This window comes from Juglans regia, chromosome 9, assembly GCF_001411555.2.
Source record: "Juglans regia cultivar Chandler chromosome 9, Walnut 2.0, whole genome shotgun sequence".
NCBI lineage: Eukaryota > Viridiplantae > Streptophyta > Magnoliopsida > Fagales > Juglandaceae > Juglans > Juglans regia.
In genome coordinates, this window is record NC_049909.1 from 15,339,934 (window position 1) to 15,359,783 (window position 19,850).

At 41.3% G+C, this 19,850-nt stretch overlaps 1 protein-coding gene across 1 annotated transcript; it reads left to right on the top strand.

The window, feature by feature from the left end:
• Window positions 1-622: 622 nt before the first annotated feature.
• LOC108994417 lies at window positions 623-9,618 on the top strand. Its single transcript, XM_018969625.1, has 4 exons — window positions 623-2,248; window positions 8,116-8,262; window positions 8,601-8,717; window positions 8,828-9,618. The coding sequence occupies exons 1-4, from the start codon at window positions 752-754 to the stop codon at window positions 9,437-9,439; spliced, it is 2,373 nt and encodes a 790-aa protein (XP_018825170.1). The 5' UTR covers window positions 623-751; the 3' UTR covers window positions 9,440-9,618.
• Window positions 9,619-19,850: the final 10,232 nt, after the last annotated feature.

The following is a 19,850-nucleotide window of genomic DNA, read 5'->3' on the forward strand; positions in this document are numbered from 1 at the left end:
AAAAAATTTTAAAGATAAAATTATTTAAATTTGTATTGTAGTCTCTAAATGAAGATTGTATATAATATTGCTCATTTCTTTTTAAATAAAAGGTTGAAAAAATGTTTTAAAAAAAACATTTTTACATAGAAATCTTCGGGCTCTAAGGTGCGTAAAGCGTAATGGTTGCTGGTGGATGATCAAATCTTGTGCTTGTAATTGTGCTTTTTTTTTTTTTTAAATAAAATTCATACTTAATTTTTTTGTAAATTTTTTCATGTAAATTCAAATTTATTCAAATTTTTAATAAAATTATGCGCCAAAATAGAGAATAAAAAATCAGGATTTATTTAAATTTAAAACTCACCTCAATTCATCTTAATTCATTATTATAATTTTTTTAAATTCTCACATAAAATATAATAAATAATTCAATTTTTTTAAAATTAAAAATAATAATATTAAAAATAATATTTTATTTAATTCATTTAAAATTATTTTTAACTTATAATCGAAACGCACTGAATATTTAAACAATTTGATTCCGGAATTTGGAAACTGCAAGGTCTCCCATTCTGTCGCCACGTATACACACACCCATCATCTCTTCCCTCATAAAAAGGCGCCATTTGCCTCAAGCACCGTCTTTTAAAACCTTCTCTCGAAAAACCTCTCTCTCTCTCTCTCTCTCTCTCTCTCGCTCCCTCGCTCAGATAAAAACCCTAGCTCCAGTTCGTCCTCGCTACTCTGCTGTCGACCCCAGCCGAGCCTTATGATGCTCCCCCACTCGTTCACCGTCGATTCCCATTCCAAATCCGAAGACCTCGCCGCTGCCATACTCGCCGCCTCGCCGTCCCAAATATCCTCCACCTGCGCCTCCATCGAGTCCTTCCTGCTCTCGCACTCACCCGACCAGTCCCGGCACTTCTTCTCCCTCGCCTTTCCAACCCTCATCTGCAAACTCTTCTTCGGCCTTCCCCCCGATCCTTCCAGATCTTGCCCCCCTCCATCTTCCGCCTGGATCGACACTAACGCCAACGATTCCGCCTCCAACGCCATTTTCTCCCTACTCTCACCCTCCGGCGTTCTCCTCCGCTCCATTTCCGCCGTCGATCGCCTATCCCTCGTCAAGTACGTCTTCCCCGTTGAACGCCTTCCCCACTGGGCCCGACTCGCCCTCTCTACCTCCAATGACGCCCGAACCCTCTCCAATCTCTGCCATTTGTTCTCCGGCAAACTCAAAGAAGATCCAACAAAACCGTCCGCTCATCAAGTCCAACTTAATGTATTCGAATACTACCTCTTCTGGTTCGCTTATTATCCGGTTTGCAAATCCAATTCCGATAATGTCGATTCCGTTTCCATTAAAAGAGCTAGAAAATTCAGGTTAGAGAATTGGACTTCCTCGATCCCCGGACTGTCCAATTCCAAGCGCGTAAATGAACAAAGAATCGAGTGCAGCCTCTACATTCGCCTTCTCTACGCGTATCTTCGCGAGTTTGTGCCCAGTCACGATTTGACTGTTCATCAACCGTACCGGAGCTCGTTGCTTCACTATGCGTCCGAGTATGATGGATCGGTTACGATGCGCGCGGAGCTTGTTGTGAATGCTTTTATCCATTTTTGGTTAGTGGACAACGACTTCTCGCCGTTACCTGTAAACGTGTTGAAGTCGTTTGGCGTATCATTTCCATTTCGGTCGGTCTCGGGGGATATCCCACCGCCGTCGTCAGGCTTGGGGGACGTGGTGAAGTTGTTCGTCAAGTACTTGAGTTTGAGCTCTGGAACCTTCTCGGAAGAGAGTGGGGGTGAATGCTGTGCAAGTCCGAGGCGGAGGGTATCCAATTCGGGTTCATTTGATGCTGTGAAGTCAAGGGGTGTGCCTGCTCCCGTTCATCCTTCCAGATCGTGGAACGCTTGGATTCAAAGGCCGCTATACCGGTTTATACTGAGGACGTTCTTGTTTTGCCCCTTGGGAACGTCAATCAAGAATGCCTCAGAGGTGTTTGATGTTTGGATTAGTTATTTGGAGCCTTGGTCTATCAGCTGGGATGATTTTGCAGCGCTGAACGCGGTAGTTGATGGTTCTAGTAAGAGTGATAGAAAGGAGAATTCTCAGAATCTTCGTGAATATGGATATAACCCTGTTTGGCAGGGTTATGTGTTGTCTAATTACCTGTATTACAGTTCATTGGTTATGCATTTCATCGGGTTTGCGCACAAGTTTCTTCACACTGACGTTGAAATTATAGTCAGGATGGTATCCAAGGTTCGTTTCTTGATTACAAGTTTTGGCTAGCTTTTATCCGTGTACATGAAATTTGCTTGCATTATATACATACATAACACACACACACACACACACATACATACACACTCATCAATTTTCTTCTCATGGTGTCTTAGTTCATTATAATCATTGGAGTACTTCAGTTTTGACAAGTTCTATGCCTTGCAATGGAACTGCATTTTGTTGGGTGAACAGTCTAGTTTGGTTTATCATCACTTAGCTTATCTACATTGATGTATTATTCAAGCTGAATTGAGAAAACTCTAGCGCTTTAGTTTACCTTGCTGTAACATAAACTTTGTTGTGAGTGTTCCATGCCTATATGACTACTTATTTGGATATTTCTTTGATGAGAAGAAGGCCTGCCATATTTTTGACTCAGATTGGTGAATGACGAAACCTGTTTTTCTAAGTAAGAAATGTTGATAATTGGGTAGGGTGTACCGATAAAAAAAAAAAATTGGGTAGGGGGTTCACTATCTTTTATTACTACCCTTTAGTTATGTAGAGGTAAGTAAAGTTTATAATGAGTTTTACTTATAAAAAAAAAAAAAAAAAAAGAAGTTTATAATGAGTTTGAAGTTATGGCTACTTCAAGTTTCCTCTTGAAACTAAACCGTGTTATGGGCTAACAGTTGGGGTTCACTATCTTTTAGCTTTAGAGAATCTAGGGGTGAAAAACTGAATTGGCCAGTCAGTTTCAGCCCCAAACCAAAACTGAAACGGCTGGTTTCATACGTATATGAAACCGACTGAACCAACTGATAGAGGGAGAGAAAACCAGCTAGACCGGTTCCAGTCGGTTCAGTTGTTGGCCCATCAATTTGGGCTTTTTTTAATCTGTCTAGATTATTTTGGTTAATAATCTGTCTAGAATGTTTAAGTTTCTTTATAATTTTTTAACTATGTTTTTAATGTTTGGTTAATAAAAAATTAGAAATAGCAAGTACATACTAGATAATTAAAAAAAAAAAAGAAAAGTAAAAACAACTCTCTTAGATGTCTAATACACATTACAAATACAAACCAAATTGTCTTAAGCACCAATGCACCATATAAATATTACTAAATAAAGTTTTACAATTATAAAACATAAAGTAAATAAATATACTTGATTCTTCATATTTGATGCTTCAATATTCAATGGTTATGACAGTTGGTTGTGCGCTCAACTCTACATAGAAACATAGATAAGAATAAAAAATCAAATATTGTGAATTTTTATGATGAAAACACTAAAATTAAATTATAAAAGCAATGAATATTGAATGAATATCAAAACATTACTTGATTCCATCAAGAAGCTCTCCATATTATCCATGGATTCTCGAATATCAATTGGTGTTCACGGATGTTTCAACCAAATTTTGAGCACAAATAAGGGCATCAACAGTTGTTGGAGCCAATGAACTCTGAAAAGGATCAAGCACACGACTTTCCTAAATGGTGACTTGGATGCAACCGTGAAAACATACATGGCCAACAAGTCTTGTGCAATCCTTGCAAGTATAGGATGATTAGCCTCATTAAGTTTCCACCAAATCAACAAGTTAAAAGAGGGGATCCAGGTCTCAACAATATAATAAATACTGATCCACCTCTGTTTTGGCAATAGGAGATTCCAAGGTGGATGATGCTTGATATCACTCATCATACCATCGTGTCTCATTATCACCATAACCATCATCTATGATTGTAGATGTTGGAGGGGGCTTATGTTCTCGGCTTGTGGTGGTAGAATTAAATGTCGCATTATACTCATACAAATCCACTAATAACTATCTCTCACTTGACACCAACTCTTTAGCCTGAGTCTCATTATAAATTTCAAGTGGAAACTAAGAAGTCCTAACTTGTTACGTGGATCAAGCACAACTGCAATCAACATCAACAAATTCAGCTTATCTAATAACGTTCAATATTTATTATATTTCCTTCTCATGCTTGTGGCCATGCTCATCAAACAATGATTATCACTTTGGAACAGCCTAATCAACATTTTTTTGGAGTTGACAAATCTTTTGAAAATTGGTTCTAGTCATGACATACAAAGATCCAGAAAATCTCCTAGTCAGATGCGTCATAAAAGATTTCTAAAAACCTTACAAGCACCTGCATTGTCTCCCACTCCTCAGGTCTAGGAGGCCCCATGCGTCCATCAATAAAGTAAGAGAAGAATTTGTAATCCTCACTTTCTATCCGCCTAAAAGCCTTCTCAAACTTCTCAGTTGTCTCCAACATCATGTATCTTGAGTTCAATTGAGTTGGTACAACAAGAGAGAACATTTTCTTACAATCAATTTTTATTTTTATTTTTCTGCACACCTCTTAAATTTATTTAATCCTATAGCGTAGGAGCACACACATCATCAAAACATTGTCACAACTTCATTCAATGAACAATAATCTAATTTCTAAATTTTTCCATGCAAAACAGGAAATCACAATTACACAACAACTAGTTTGCAACATGGCAAGCATGACAAGTTTAAGACTCTAAAATGTAGATTCTAGTTCACTCAACTTTTCACAATTTACATCAAAATATGTCACAACATATTCAATGGGCAATAATTTAATTTCTAATTTTTTCATTCTAAAAAGTAAACTAAACCAAACATATAGCTCACTCACAATGGGAAATTGATCTCGGGTTACTGTTCAAGGTACCAACAATTTGCTCCAAAAATTTCAAAATGCCTATATATACACAGATAAACAAGTTAGACATCAAATAATAGGAAACATATAGATCAAAATTAATTTATTAAGGGAAACCGATCCTCCATATTATCGGTTATGGGTAAATCGATGGGCAACGCTAAGCTGCTGATGACAGGACGCACGAGGGAGGGAGGGGAGGGCTGCTGTACCGAATGGAGGCCAAAGGGAGAGTTGATGGTGAGAGGTCTGAGACATGAGAGAGAGACTGAGTGATGGTGAGGAGAGGAGGAGAAATGAAGGTGAAAGGAGGGAGGGAGGAAGGGAGGGATGGCGAGAGGTCTGAGAGATAAGAGAGAGACCGTGCGACGGTGAGGAGCGAAGGATAAATGAAGGTGAAAGGAGGGAGGGAGGAAGGGAGGAAGGAAGGGAGGGAACAACTGGCTGCTGTACTGAATGGAGGCCAAAGGGGAGAGTTGATGGCGAGAGGTCTGAGAGATGAGAGATGAGAGATGAGAGAGAGACTGTGTGATGGTGAGGAGAGGAGGAGAAATGAAGACGAAAGGGAGGGAGGGTACTCGGGTTAAGGCTTTAGCCAAGCCCTAACCCAAAACGACACCATTTGTTTTATCAAACCAAATAGCTTCATTTTTGTTATTATTTTTTTGCTAACACATAATAATAAAACGGTGTCGTTTTAAATAAGAATAAAATAAAATAAATTATAAATATATATAATTGGTTTGAACACAAACCAACCAATGTCGATTTATGTTGCTTTGGACCGCTGACCGACCGGTTCTCCACTGGTTTTGGCTGGTTCTAGAATCCAGCGGCTGGTTCCAGCCGGTTCTAGAATCTTGTGGCCGGTTCTGTCGGTTCCTGTTCTCTCCTAAGAGAATGCTTAGAAACCCATTCCATCTATGTTAACGTTTTTTAAACCCCAAGTAGTTATTGGTTTAGTCCAGCCTTGACCAACCAACATCTTTCCATGATTAAGGATTATCTGATACTTTTTTTTGATAAGTAGGATTATCTGATACTTGAATTTGATTAGTATTGGACCTTGGTGTTTTAGAATAAAAGGAGTTCAGATTGACTTGTATAAATCCAATTTTGTACAAAGTTAGAGTGCTGAACATTACCTAGTAACATGCATTTGAAAATTCTCGGGCAAAAGGAGTGTTAATTACTTTTGCTTCTGTTATTTGTTTGGAAAGAAAAGGAGAATTAAAGTGTATTCATTCCTACACGTTTATTTTAATAAATGATTTATTGACCATGGTTTTATTGTGCACTGATACTTTCGAGTCTTGAGGGTTCTTGTAAGACTTATCGAAACCATCTTGCTGTAAAAAAGTTTCCTCTTTCCTATCTTAGTGTTATGTCTTCACAATCACTTGAGAAGAACATGCTTTTTATGTTCTGAAATTCTAGGCTGTCTACCACCGTCTGTTCCCTATCTAAGAAGGTGCAATACTGAGTTCCCAGATCCTTGCTTCAGAGTTTGGGTGGTGGCAAACAGTTTCAGTAAAACATTTAAAGACACAAATGCATATAGGTATGACTTGAAAATGATGTTTATGGCCTTAAATAGTTTGGTTTTAACCATAAGATATGCTTGTTTTGTCAGTGTTGTTAATGATGGTTTATTTTATTTATTTATTTATTTATAAGTATATTTTATTTACTTACCAAAAGAGAAATGGTAGTTTATTTTATTTGGTTTGGGGAGAAGATGAAATTGTATTAAAAACAAACAAAATTGCAAAAGGAGATGGTGGGAAGTCAATACAGTATCTAAAAAAGATAAAAGATAAAAAAAAAAAAAAAAAAAAAAAAAAAAAAAAAAAAAGAAATGAAATGAAATTTAACTTGGTTCAGTTCAATGATTTTCTTGTCTGAAGTCGAAGAAAATGGTCACCGGAATCAATAGGTTTTTTAAACAGTGGGGTATATGGGCTGCTTGGAGAGATGCCCATTGCAACCGCAAGGAGACTTGGAAGCCATAGGGGGAATCGCAGGAAATTGATTGAATTAGAACCACTATATAGAAATTATGTTTTAATGTCCGATTAGGTAGGTGCTCGGCAGTTGGTGGGCAAGGAACATCAGAACTAGTAGTTTCCTTCATCAAAAGATGGGCATCAACCCAAGAGAAGCAAAAGAGTGGGGGGGACAAAGAGGAGAGATGAGAAGGGGGTGCTTTTTAGTCCTTAATGAAGATTGCTGTGTTGTTCGTGATGTTAATGCTGGAAGATACTTTCTCTGTATTCGACATTTGGTATATTAATAAATTCTTGTTTTACTTATCAAAAAAAAAAAAATGCTGGAAGATACTGCCCAAACTTTGTTTTTGATTAGTAAAACTTTATTGATAGTAAAAGGCATAGCCCAAGTACACATGAAGCATACACAGAATACACCCAATAACCACCAAGCACTAGTGATGGATACAAGCAAATTATGAAAACCGTCCCCATTACAAACAATGACCAAAGCCGAGGAAAATTGTGTTAAAAAATAATCTCTTCAACTCATCCTAGGAACACTCCTTATCTCCAAAGCACCTACCATTTCTCTCCATCCACAAACACCACATAATACAATGAATGATCATTTTACACAGCGACGATGTGAACATTACCCCAAAGACCTGCTTGTCAAGAAAACTGTCCATATACATTTGTTTCTAAAAGTATATTAAATCTTTTTCAGTAAAGTATCATATTAGAACTAAGCATTTTTGCACTAACTCCAATTTATAATCCTTTTTGCATTAATGTGACAATCACTGCATGGTTTTTCAATTATTCAAAGGGTTAATTGCTAAATTGATCCTTTGTGAATATTGTTAAATATCCACTGACATGGCTATAACGATACATGTGTCCATCTTTAAGCCCTCTATGGCTTTCCGCTTGTTGCAAGCTTTGCTAATTATTTTTAACGGCAAATAGGATTGTTTTGAAAAATTGAAAGCTCAATGGGTCACTTTCTGCATTTTTGAAAACTTGGGAGTTTTTTGACAAAGGGTAAAAACTCGAGGACGAGTAGTTAACCCTGTTTAAATGGTGGACACTTTTTTAGTTATATCTTTGGATAATATTTGCTTCTATACACTTATAAAAAAATATATATATATTTGCTTCTAAAGTTTTCTTTATCATCTGCCTTTTTTACAGGTTTTAAACATACTGGCATCATCTAAAGAGCTAGCTGACCTCATAAAGAATATGGATACTGTTTTCCATTTAAAACAAGCTGGATCAGGCAAATCAGTGCTTAATAGCTTATACAGATTTGTTCCTTCAATTCGTGAACAGTTGCAGGTAGATTCACCTCCCTCCTTTATGCTAATGCCTTTGCTATGCCATTTTGATTAGCGTTTCAGGTTAACAAAAGAGCTCTCAAACATTTATACTGCCTCCATTCTTTTTGTTCAAGTATTCATACGGCCACCATTCTTGTAACTGAAAGTTGATCTTACTTCAAATGGAAATCTTCATCCCTCTGAAAACCAATAAAAAGTCATACAGTTCATCATGTGATGATGTTTGATGTCTTCTATGAACCATGATGAGTCTGCAGAGGGGCAATAGTTCATCATTGTGTACCATTATATCTTACCCTAATGATTATTTTTGGTGTAATCTAATAATTACACTAGGACTGGGAGGATGGCTTGTGCGAGAGTGATACTGATGGATCTTTCCTGCATGAGAACTGGAATAAAGATTTACGTCTCTTCTGTGATGGGGAAGATGGTGGCCAACACCTACTTCAGGTTCTACAGTTTATTATTGCCATGTGTGTTTAATCCTAGTAATTGCTACAATAATCATTAACTATCTACACTAGAAGATCTCATCGAATTTTTCATGATTTTATTTGCAGCTGTTTATACTGAGAGCAGAAGCTGAGTTACAAGCAATTTCCGGTGATAACCTTGCTGACAACCTGAAGTGCATAGATTCATTGAAAGAACGGGTGAGCTGCTTGTTTGGTGGGCATGCTGTTAGGACGCTGTCATTTTCCCCAGAAGCGAATCGGTATTCAAATTCCCGTGATGACAAATTCAAGCCCAGAAGAGAGGGAAACCACGCATTATCAGAAATCAAATACAAGGGTGACTGGATGAAGCGCCCAATCTCTGACGATGAGGTTGCATGGCTAGCAAAACTGCTGGTCAGGTTTTCTGCTTGGCTAAATGACAGTCTTGGACTGAACCAAGCAGTGAGCAGCCAGGAGAGCTCCGCGTGGTCTTATGTCGAGGTGTCAAGCGATATGGGCAATGTGTGCGGGCCAACAGAGACGATGAAAACTGTGGCGTGTGCTATTGGGTCTAGGCTTCTCGTTTTGGGTTCATCGGTGGTGAGTCTAATGAGGAAACATGGTCTGAGGGTGAACCTTAGGATGTTAGCCTCAAAAAAGATTATGATGGTTTTGCTTTTGTGTGCTGTATTTAGCGTACTGAAGAAAGTTTTTGGACCGTCTCATAGGGTATAGTGTAGATGAGAACAGAACAACAAAAATGCAGAATGGAAAAGGTATAAAAATATATGGAATGAAAATTGTAGAGTTTCTTTTTCTCGCAAGGTACTTCTCTCTCATCCCTTTGTAATTTTGTATGAGATGTGCAGAGTGAAAAAATCTACAGGCTATGTTCTATGTGTTCTTGGCCTACAGTAACTACCTTCAATGCCTTGCTTTTATTTCTGAACTTATATTCCTTTATTATTATTATTTTTCTTTCTGATGCTGCTGTTAATTTTCTTTCTATTGTGCGGTCATTAGTGTAGATCATATATGTTGAGAATGTGTTTCACACCACCGACCGTAAGGAGGTCTTGTGGTCACATAATAGGCAGCGTTCTGTGCCTTGGCCATTCACCTTGGTCCATGGCCTCTTCTGCTTGTCTCTCCCATTATCCCCTATTAATCGGAAAAGATGTCTCCCGTAACACTGGGATCCACTCAAGGATTTTATCCCCGCAGAAACAGGGATGTCTCTCCTCGAGTTGCAGGCCTTTTGTCTGAGGGAACCTTTGATGAAGGCCTTCGACAAGCCTTCTAGAACGTATGGATGGGCTTGGCCTTTAAAGATGGGCTTGAAGCCCAAAGGCCTAAATATCACGTCCAGTTACTCTGCTAATTCGCTTTGAGGCACCTCATGGGAAATTAATCATTCAAAAATATTTATTGCTTGCCTTGCTAGTTTGTAAGAGTTTACACGTGCCTTTTCCTCTTTTGGCCGTAGTTTAAGCCAAGTGACGTCAAATATAACTGTTCTCGCTAATTTTATGATTTTCAAAAAGAAGTGTAATTGCCGGCGCAGCCAACCCTTTGGATTCCCAAAGACCCTCATGATTTCCTGTCTCGCATGCTTCATGCGCCATTTGTTTCTCGTAACTTCTTTGGTTACTTTCCTTTGCCCTTCCATCTTTCTTCTACCTTTTCGCATTTTCCTCTTCCTCTCCATTCTCTGTTTCTTCTCCTTCTTTGGATTTCCCTTTACTCTGCTCCATTTCCCTTTGTTTTTCCCTGTTTCTTTTTCCAAAGTATTTCTCCATGGTTAGTCGTGATTTTGTCAAAATACCCTCTAGTCAAAAGCCTGAATCTTCTCTCTCCTGTGAACCCACTTCCTTCAATGGGTATTCATGGCGTTCGGTCCTAAATGTAGACGACCTAACCAATGGGCCCAGTTTTCCCTTCATCCGCTCAGTGCGTGATGTCCTTCATTTTCTGAAGCTTGCTCCTGCCCAGTTTCACAGTAAAGCCTAGCGCATGCTAATGTGCGCCTGCGTTGTCTTCTGCCGCACTTTACAGCCCCTTGGAGAGAGGTACCCAGACCTCACAGCGAAGGAATTACTTTCTTTCTACGGGATGGTGTCATTGCTGGGGAATATTTGCAACTTTCATGTGTGCGGGCAATGCCTGGCGGCCTTTGAAGGACGCTATTCCAATGCCAAATAGTGGACGAGTAAGTGTTTCTTAATTTCTGGTAATGGTTGGAAATATCCTGTTAATGAGATGCTAATAAAGGATTAGCGCATTACTACTAATTGAGAGCGTGTCCTGGAGGATAAGCATCTGTCACTGGTGCTAACTAGCAGTCAACAAGATTGCGTGAACCTTGTTCGCGAATGGGCGAAGGACCACAACTGTGACAGCCTGTGGTCAAAAGACCTTTCTGATCTCAGTATCGAAAGGTTTTTGACAATGCCCAATCGCGCCCACTTGAGGGGCGCGAAGCTTAATCCTGTTTCTCCTCCGATGAAGTAGAGTGCTCCCTAGACTAGGGGACCAAAAAGGAAGCGCTCTTGCACTGAGGGGGCGACACCTAGAAAAATTACTGACTCCCTGAAGAAATTGCGTTGTCGTTTCTGGTTAGGCCGCGCAGGTGACGTCCCTCGCCAAGACTTCCCCGTTAGTAAGCCCGGGTCTTGATGACCTGGGCTCTCTGATGAAACAAACCCTTGAGGACCTTTCACTGGTCTATGATCACGAGCTCCCCTCGGGTAAATGATTCTGTGGGCGTATCTTTTGAGTTCCCCTCAGTCCCTGTTGTTGATCCCGCGTCTGGTGGCGGGAGTGACTTGAATGACATGTACGTTGCCTCCTTGGGAGTGTCTAGGGAAGAAGCACTTGATACCCCTCCCCCTTTGGTTGATAACGCCGTGCCCGAAGCTGAAGGTGGCATTGCTAGGCTAAGATTTGTCCCCCCCTTCCCTGCATGTCCTTAACTTAGGTGACGAGGCTCCGTTCGTAGATCAAGTGGGGGTTGTTGAGGCAGGGACGCAGGTGGAGATTGTGTTGGCGGGCGAGCAAACCCACTCCAAGACGAGCTCGTTAGTGAGACACTTGGCGCTTGTGCTGAAAGTGACATGCCTGCGCCTATGCTAGAGGTGGCGGCCGCTTCAGACCTTATTTTGTGGTGCCCAGCACAGGTTGAGGCTAGTTTAATGGAAGATGTTGTCCGGGAGGAGGATGCAGGCCCTCAAACTTCTTTGCCTCCTTCAGAAGCTATTGTAGAGATGATCGGGCGCCCGAGAAGGCTGTTGGCTCCAGTAGGGCTCTTTTTCCCTTTTTTTTTGTGTTTGCTTTCTTTGGCATGTATTGGATCCTAACTTCATCGTGCTTGTGCAGAACACAGGAGCCTTAGCATCTTGGACTGTGGAGGAGAGGACCAACTTGGAGGAGGAAGTCTTCGAGAGACAGAAGTTTTCCTTTTTTGCCAAGTAAGAAAATAGCCTACTTAAGGGTGAGAGAGACCACTTACGATGTTGCCTAGAGCAGGTTGATGGTCAAGTCTAATCCTTGGAGGCTGAACTTGACTCTCTCCGCAATGAGTTGTCTAGCCTTCGATTCGAACTTCTCCATGTTGAAGGTCTCCACGCCCGGGACAGCTTTGCTCTGCATGCGGCTGAGCTGGAGAGGGCTGCAACTCAGGCTGAGGTCCGGCTCCTTCAGGAGGCGTTGGACTCCTCTGAGCGCTCCTGGGTTGATGTTGTGAGGAAGTCGCAGGAGGTAGCCGTTGCTTTGGCCCAAAAGAAGTCGGTGTTCTAGAAGGAGTGCCATGAGAAAGATATCAAGATCAACAAGCTGCAAGGTACATTGGTTCAGGCGGAGGCGGCTTTTGACCAGTACAAAAAGGATCGCGCAGAGCTTGATGCCCATCAAGACCGCCAAGTTGACACTATGGCCAGGTTGGCTAGAGAGTTAAGTGAGCTGTGGGAGCTCTGTGCCAGGTTGGAGTCCTAGCTGACTGTTGTTAACAATGAAATTGTATGACTGCATCCTCAGCTAGCCACTGCTTGAGTTGTCCGAGATAGAGCTTTTGGGTATGGATACGGCGTAGGGCTGGCGCACCTGAAAGATTCACCTGCTGGCCAACCCTTAGATCGACTTGAGGAGTATAAACTTCGGGAACTTCTTGCCTGATGCCGCCGCTTGCCAGTATGCAGATTCTATGGGTCGAGACGTAATGTCGGATGTCTTTCCTCGTCCTCCACCTCAATAGTGACAATTGTATTTTTATATTTATTAAATGTTTAATTGTCAGTCCCCTGTTTTTGGGCATGTGTACATTATGTACCTTCTTCGAACATTTTGATCTATTGGTTCATGCTGCCTTATTCCTGTTTATGTTTTTGGCTTTTTTTCTTTTGTGGAGTTTTCCATTATTTAATCTCTCACGTCCATGGGCCTATCTTTATTCACGGGTAAACTTGTGAACTGAGGCTTTATGGTTGTACTACGCGGGGTCGTGAGCCTTGTGACCTCTACGCTCGTTGAGTTGCCCTGCGAGTGTGTGACTTGCTTATGGTGGCTAATTTAGAGAGGGGTCGCGAGTCTTTCGACCTCTGCGCCCGTTGAAGCCTTTTATGGCTAATTTGGAGAGGGGTCGCGAGTCTTTTGACCTCAGTGCCCGTTGAAACCTTTAATGGCTAATTTTGGAGAGGGGTCGTGGGTCTTTTGACCTCGGCCCCCGTTGAAGCTCTTTGGGGCTAATTTGGAAAGGGGTCACGAGTCTTTTGACCTCGACGTCCATTGAAGCCCTTTGTAGCTAATTTTGGAGAGGGGTCGCGGGTCTTTTGACCTTGGTGCTTGTTGAAACCCTTTGTGGCTAATTTTGGAGAGGGGTCGCGGGTCTTTTAACGTCGACGCGCGTTGAAGCCCTTTTGTGGCTAATTTTGGAGTGGGGTTGCGGGTCTTTTGACCTCGGTGCCCGTTGAAGCCCTTTTGTGGCTAATTTTGGAGAATGTGTATCCACTTCTATTTTCTTGAATCTCAACAATACTCATAAAAGGAAGAAGCAATTTCTGATACAAGTAAGTAATGCATAAAGAAATGGAGTTTCTTAAGGATAGAACCTTTTCAGATGCTCGGCGTTATAGGGGTGTTGCAATTCTCTTCCCTCGCTGTCTTTTAGTCCATATGACCCTAGGCGGCCGGTGGTGGTCACTATGTAGGGCCTTTCCCACCGTGGACCGAACTTCCATTCATCTTGGATAGTGACCCCCGCCTCTCTTAAGACCAGGTCGCCGACTTTGAATGACCTCGGCTTGATTCGTTTATTGAAGTATTGTTTAACTTTTCTTTTACTGAGGATGTTTTGGATATTTGCTTCTTCTCTAACTTCTTCAAGGAGGTCTAACTGTTCGGTAAGAGCCCGGTCGTTCTTTGCTTGATCGAGGTGGTTGGCCTGGTAAGTTGGCAAACTGATTTCAGCTGGTGCGACCATTTCGCTTCCGTATGCCAGAGCGAAAGGCATTTCTCCCGTAGGGGTTTTCACCGAGGTTTTGTAAGCCCACAAAACTCCTGTTAACTCTTCTGCCCAATCGCCCTTCTGGTTTCCTAATTTCTTCTTTAAGATCCTGAGTATAGATTTGTTTGTCGATTATTTTTGTCTGTTTGCATGTGGGTGGCCTGGTGATGAATACTTTACCTCTATCCTGAGCTCCTGACACCACGCTCTATAATGCTCGGACTCGAACTGCTTCCCGTTGTCTAAGCGCTCGAAATTCCGAATCTGCACATGATGTTCTTCCACAAAATCCTTGTCCCGACTTTAGCCGTTATGGTAGCTAGGGCTTCTGCTTCTGCCCACTTTGTAAAGTAATCAACTGCTACTTTCATGTGTTTTACTCTGCCCTTCTCAGGTGGGAATGGTCCGACCAAGTCGGCTCCCCATTGGGTAAAGGGCCATGGGGAGAAGTCGCCCAATGGGGAGACGACAAAAGATAATCTTTCTGGTGGGCCATACGGAACTGGGGCATATGCTTGGCACTGGGTGCATCTCTTGGCAAACTATTTGGTATCCCTAAGGGCGTTGGACTAGTAATACCCAATCCTCAGAGCCTTCTTCACTAATGCTTTCCCGCTGGATTGATTACCACAAACACCTTCATGTATTTTTGCAAGTACATATCGTGCTTCTTTAGGTGAGATGCACCTTAATAAGGGCGTTACGAATCCCTTTTTGTATAGGACCTCGTTGATCTTGACAAATCTTGTCGCCTCCCTGTTTACCTTTCTTGCTGCCTCTTTTCCTTGGGAAAGCTTTCCCGTCTCCAGGTAATCTTCTACTTCAACGGCTCACTTTGGTGTTCCGGACCCTATCTTTGCTACTTCGACCCCAATGGCTGGTATTTCGATTAGCCTCCTCTGAACTTCCCAGGGCAACTCTACCTCATCATTGGTCGACGCTGCCTTTGCTAGCTTATTTGCCACTACATTGTTCGCCTTTAGAATCTGCATTATAGAGAAATATTCGAACTAGTTGTGAAGTGCAAGTGCCAGTACCTGCTCATGGTATTTCTTGAGTTTTTCTCTTTGAGTGGCATAGGCCCCCGTGACCTGGTTCACCACTATCTGGGAGTCTGCTTTCACTTCTACCTGTTTGGTGCCTAATGCCTTGGTGGCAGATAACCCCGCTATTAAGGCATCGTATTTTGCCTCATTATTGGTAGTCTTGAAGGTGAGCGTTGCCATATAATAATGTTCCTGTTTTTCTTTCGTGATGATGTGTACTCCTATACCACCCCCTATTCGACATGCCGACCCATCGACAAAGGCAGTCCAAGGTTTACCTAGACAGAGTGCCACGATTTCTACAAGGAAGCCGTTGAATTTAGCGACGAAATCTGCGAGGGCTTGACCTTTAATTGCGTTCCGGGGCACATAGCTGATTTCGAATTCACTGAGTTCAATTGACCTGCAACAAGGCTCTTGGATGAGTCTTGCTTCTGTAATACCCTTCGAAGAGGGTTTTCTGTTAAAACTTTTATGGGGTGGTTTGGAAGTACGGTTGCAGTTTTCTGGCGGCTACTATTAATGCGAATGCTAGCATCTCTATTTGCAGGTATCTAACTTTGGCGCCCTGCAAAGCGCGGCTCATGTAGTACACAGGTGCCTGAGTCCTTTCTTCCTCTTTCACTAAGGCGGCTGACACTGCTTGGGGGGATACTACCAAATATATGTACATAATATCTCCTTGGTTGGGCTGTTTTAGCAGGGGAGGGCTAGCCAATTATTTTTTCAATGCTTCAAACGCTCGGTCGCACTCCTCATTCTAAGGGTGCACTTACTTTGAAACTTGAAAAAATGGAAGGCACCTATCTGTTGATCGCGATACGAACCTACTCAAGGCCGCTACTCTTCCTGCTAGACGCTGAGTGTCGTTGATGGTTCGAGGCGGCGCCATCCTCAAAATGGCTTCTATTTTTTCAGTGTTGGCCTCTATCCCCCTTTGTGAGACTATGAATCCCAAGAACTTACCTGAGCTCACCTTGGACATGCACTTACCTGGGTTCAGCTTCATCTTGTACTTTCGTAATATCGGAAAAGTCTCCTCAAGGTCTGTCAGTGCTGATCAGCCTCTTTACTTTCTACCAATAAGTTGTCTACATAAACTTCCATAGTTTTCCGAATCTGGTGCTTAAACATCCAGTTAACTAACCTTTGGTATGTTGTCCTGGCGTTCTTTAATTCGAAAGGCATCACCCGATAGTAGTAAAGTCCCCTGTCTGTTATGAATGTCATATTTTCCTCGTCTGTCTTGTTCATCCTGATTTGGTTGTATCTGGAGTAAGCATTTATAAAGTTCAAAAATTTGTGTCCGGTTGTGGTGTCTACAATGATGTCAATTCGGGGAAGTGGAAAACTATCTTTGGGACAGGCTTTGTTAAGGTCAGTGAAGTCTACACACATCCGCCACTTGCCATTGGCGTCTCCTGCTTGCCATAAATTGCATAAAAAATTGCTTAGCAAGCTCTTCAAAGCTACTGATTGACCCGGGGCGAAGTGTCTCGAACCATTCCTGCATTATTCCCTTCAGCGTTAGCGGGAAAGCATGACAAGCTATCGCCCCTGAAAAGCAGTGGAGGGTCATGTGTGCCTTGAAGTTCTCCAAGTGATCAACGGGATCTTTAGACCCATCGTATAGATCAATCTGCAGCACCTTGAATCGATCTGGTAGGGGGACCGCCATGACCTCTGCACTGTAAGGGAGGTCTGTGCGGGTAAGGAGTTGCTCCACTAAAAAGGTGCCGCCCATCCTCTTCGCCATTTCCTTTTCTACCAAACTGCGTACTTCGTCGTGCATCTTTTTCTTCTCTACCTCTCCGCCACTGACTTCTCTGTGCTATGTGCATCACCTTCAGGCTGTCTGTTTTGGGTTGAGGGGTTGTCCTTTTGTCTTCTTAGTTCCTCGTTATCTTTCTGCAATTGTTCCACAATGGCCATGACTTGTCTCAGTCTTTCCTCTGCTTTTGCTAACCTTTCTTTTGCTTTTGTCATGCTCTGTCCTGGATCTTGGTTGGCTTGTGATCGTGTGACAATTGGCACATGAAAATCACGTTGAAGTCTATAAGGATCCCACAGACGGAGCCACTAATGAGGACGTGTTTTACTCCACCGACCATACGAAGGTCCTATGGTCACAGAATAGGAAGTGCTCTGTGCCCTGCATAAACTCCAATGCTTAAGTCGGTAACAATATAAATGTCAAAGTGTGTGATAAGAGTCTACCTTTGTTCGTTACCTTTATTGATCTATTTATAGAAGAATGTGGTCTGAGGATCATTCACCTTGGTCCATGGCCTCTTCTGCTTGTCTCTCATTATCCCCTATTAACCGGAAAAGATGTCTCTCATTACACTAGGATCCACTCGAGGATCTTATCCCTGCAGAACCAGAGATGTCTCTCCTTGAGCTGCGGGACTTTTGTCTGAGGGAACCTTTGATGAAGGCCTTCGACATGCCTTTTGGAATGTATGGATAGGCTTGGCCTTTAGAGATGGGCTTGATGCCCAGGGGCCTAAATATCATCTCCAATATATTATCAGTTTATGTTGTTCAGTAGAAATGGTTCTTCTGCCCCTCCCATAAGCTTCCAATGTCTTAAACAAAGGGACACTGAACTATGCCCATTGCTGGTTCCAGGTTGGTACCATAACTTCTAACTTTTCAAAGTTACTTGTGCATTGTCAATGAGCTGTCTATTTGCGTGATCGGTGCCAATGTCTTTCACACCTAATTTCAAGAAAGTTGCAATTAAGGCTGCGTTTGGATATTGAACTAAGTTGAGTTGAGTTGAGTTCTCTATAAATAATAGTGAGTTGAGATGATAGAGTGAGTTATATGTGGCCCACCTAAAATGAGTTTATATGTGTTTGGATGTTAAAATGAGTTTAGATATATTTATAGAAAGTTTAAAAAGGTTGTGGGTTCCACATGTAAAGATGTTTTAAATTCAGATGAGTTTAATAATTTGAGAGTTGAGTGTTTAGATGTTAGAATATATCTAAATTTAAACCGAATTCAACTAACAACCGAACGCATCCTAAGTGTTTCTTTTTAATGCGAGGTCACGGGTTAGTTGTTAATTAGTTGACATTGATACCTATGAGCAAAGTTATTTTTTATTGTAGATTTTTTTGTTCAGAATCTTTTGTGATATATATATATATACATATTTTTTTGGACTGTTATGTGATATATTTTAAATAATTGTATAGGAGTATAATTACTTAAAACGTGATTAGAAAAAACAAATGGTACGATGAATAGTATGTCTTAAAATATACAATTGTTTCCGGCTGGGCTGAATGCCTCCAAGTGCACGTTTTAGCCATTATTAATTGAATGAATGGGTTACAGGCGTAAGCTGCGGCGACATTGTTTTTAAAGGAAAACACAAAATCTTTGTTTGGTGCGATTCTCGAAAGAATCAAAGCAAGGCGCATTAAATATATTGGAAACCTCTAACTAAAGGTCGTAATGCATACATTACAAACCATATTTCAAATTTGGATGCATCTAATAGTCATCTGGACCATCTCCGATTCCTTGTCGTAACTAAAGGGTATGCATGTGATTTCATTTGGATGTGCGTGCAGCCCTACAAGTCTTTTTGTACCGTACGAGCGTCAACTCAACTATTCCCCCAATTAGATTTTTACCATTTTCTTTGAATTTCTTGATATTTAGTTATCAGATTATGTACTAGATTAAGATCCCCTATGTTACGGTTACAGAAAGATCTCCCATATCCTCTCAAGATCAAGATCAAGATGAAGATGGAAAGATTTACCCCAAAGAAGATCAAGATAGAATCCTTCGATTATAGGCAACAGATGTATATAGAATATTAGACTAATTTGTATTTGATTTTAATCTTGCAACGTGTATATCAAAACACTATTATAAATACAAAGGATCACCACCCAGATTAGTTACGATGGTTTATAAAACCTTTACACCCTACTCATATTAATAGTTGATTTTAGTTTTTTTTTTAAAAATGAGTGTGCGACGCTTACGTATTCTATGATTATATCTAATATTACTTTTTCAACTTCTTTACAACGGAAAAGAGAGAGAGAGCATTGGATGAGATGGGGTTTTGAAATTGAGAGAGACAGAAAGAAGCATCAGCAAAAAAGAAAGGAAAGGAAATTGACCTTCGAACTGTGACATAGTTTTAGACCAGATTTATTACATTAGGTGTGCGGCGTAGGAAACTAAGACAGGCTGCTTAACAGAGTTTTCCATGTTTTTATAATGGTGATCAGCCACAGCAATGGAAGCTAAGAGAAAAGCTGAGAATTAGCGCCGGAGAGACAGAATGCATGCCTAACTAACATTCACGAATTCATGCGATCGAGGATCATCATCTTTACCTTGATTTGACTCCAATACTTTTAGCTGCGATTTGGTACCATTTTGAATAATCCTTTGTGGATGGATATTGTTGATGTTGTGTTTTGTGGGTCTGGGCAACTTCACACTCCCGGTATACGAGCGATCACCTGCACAGTAATTACTACGGGAGGAGGGACATCGGCGTTCGTTGATCCTCCGATGCTTAAGTCAGTATGGTGAAGAAGATGATAAAACAATAATGAAGATGATA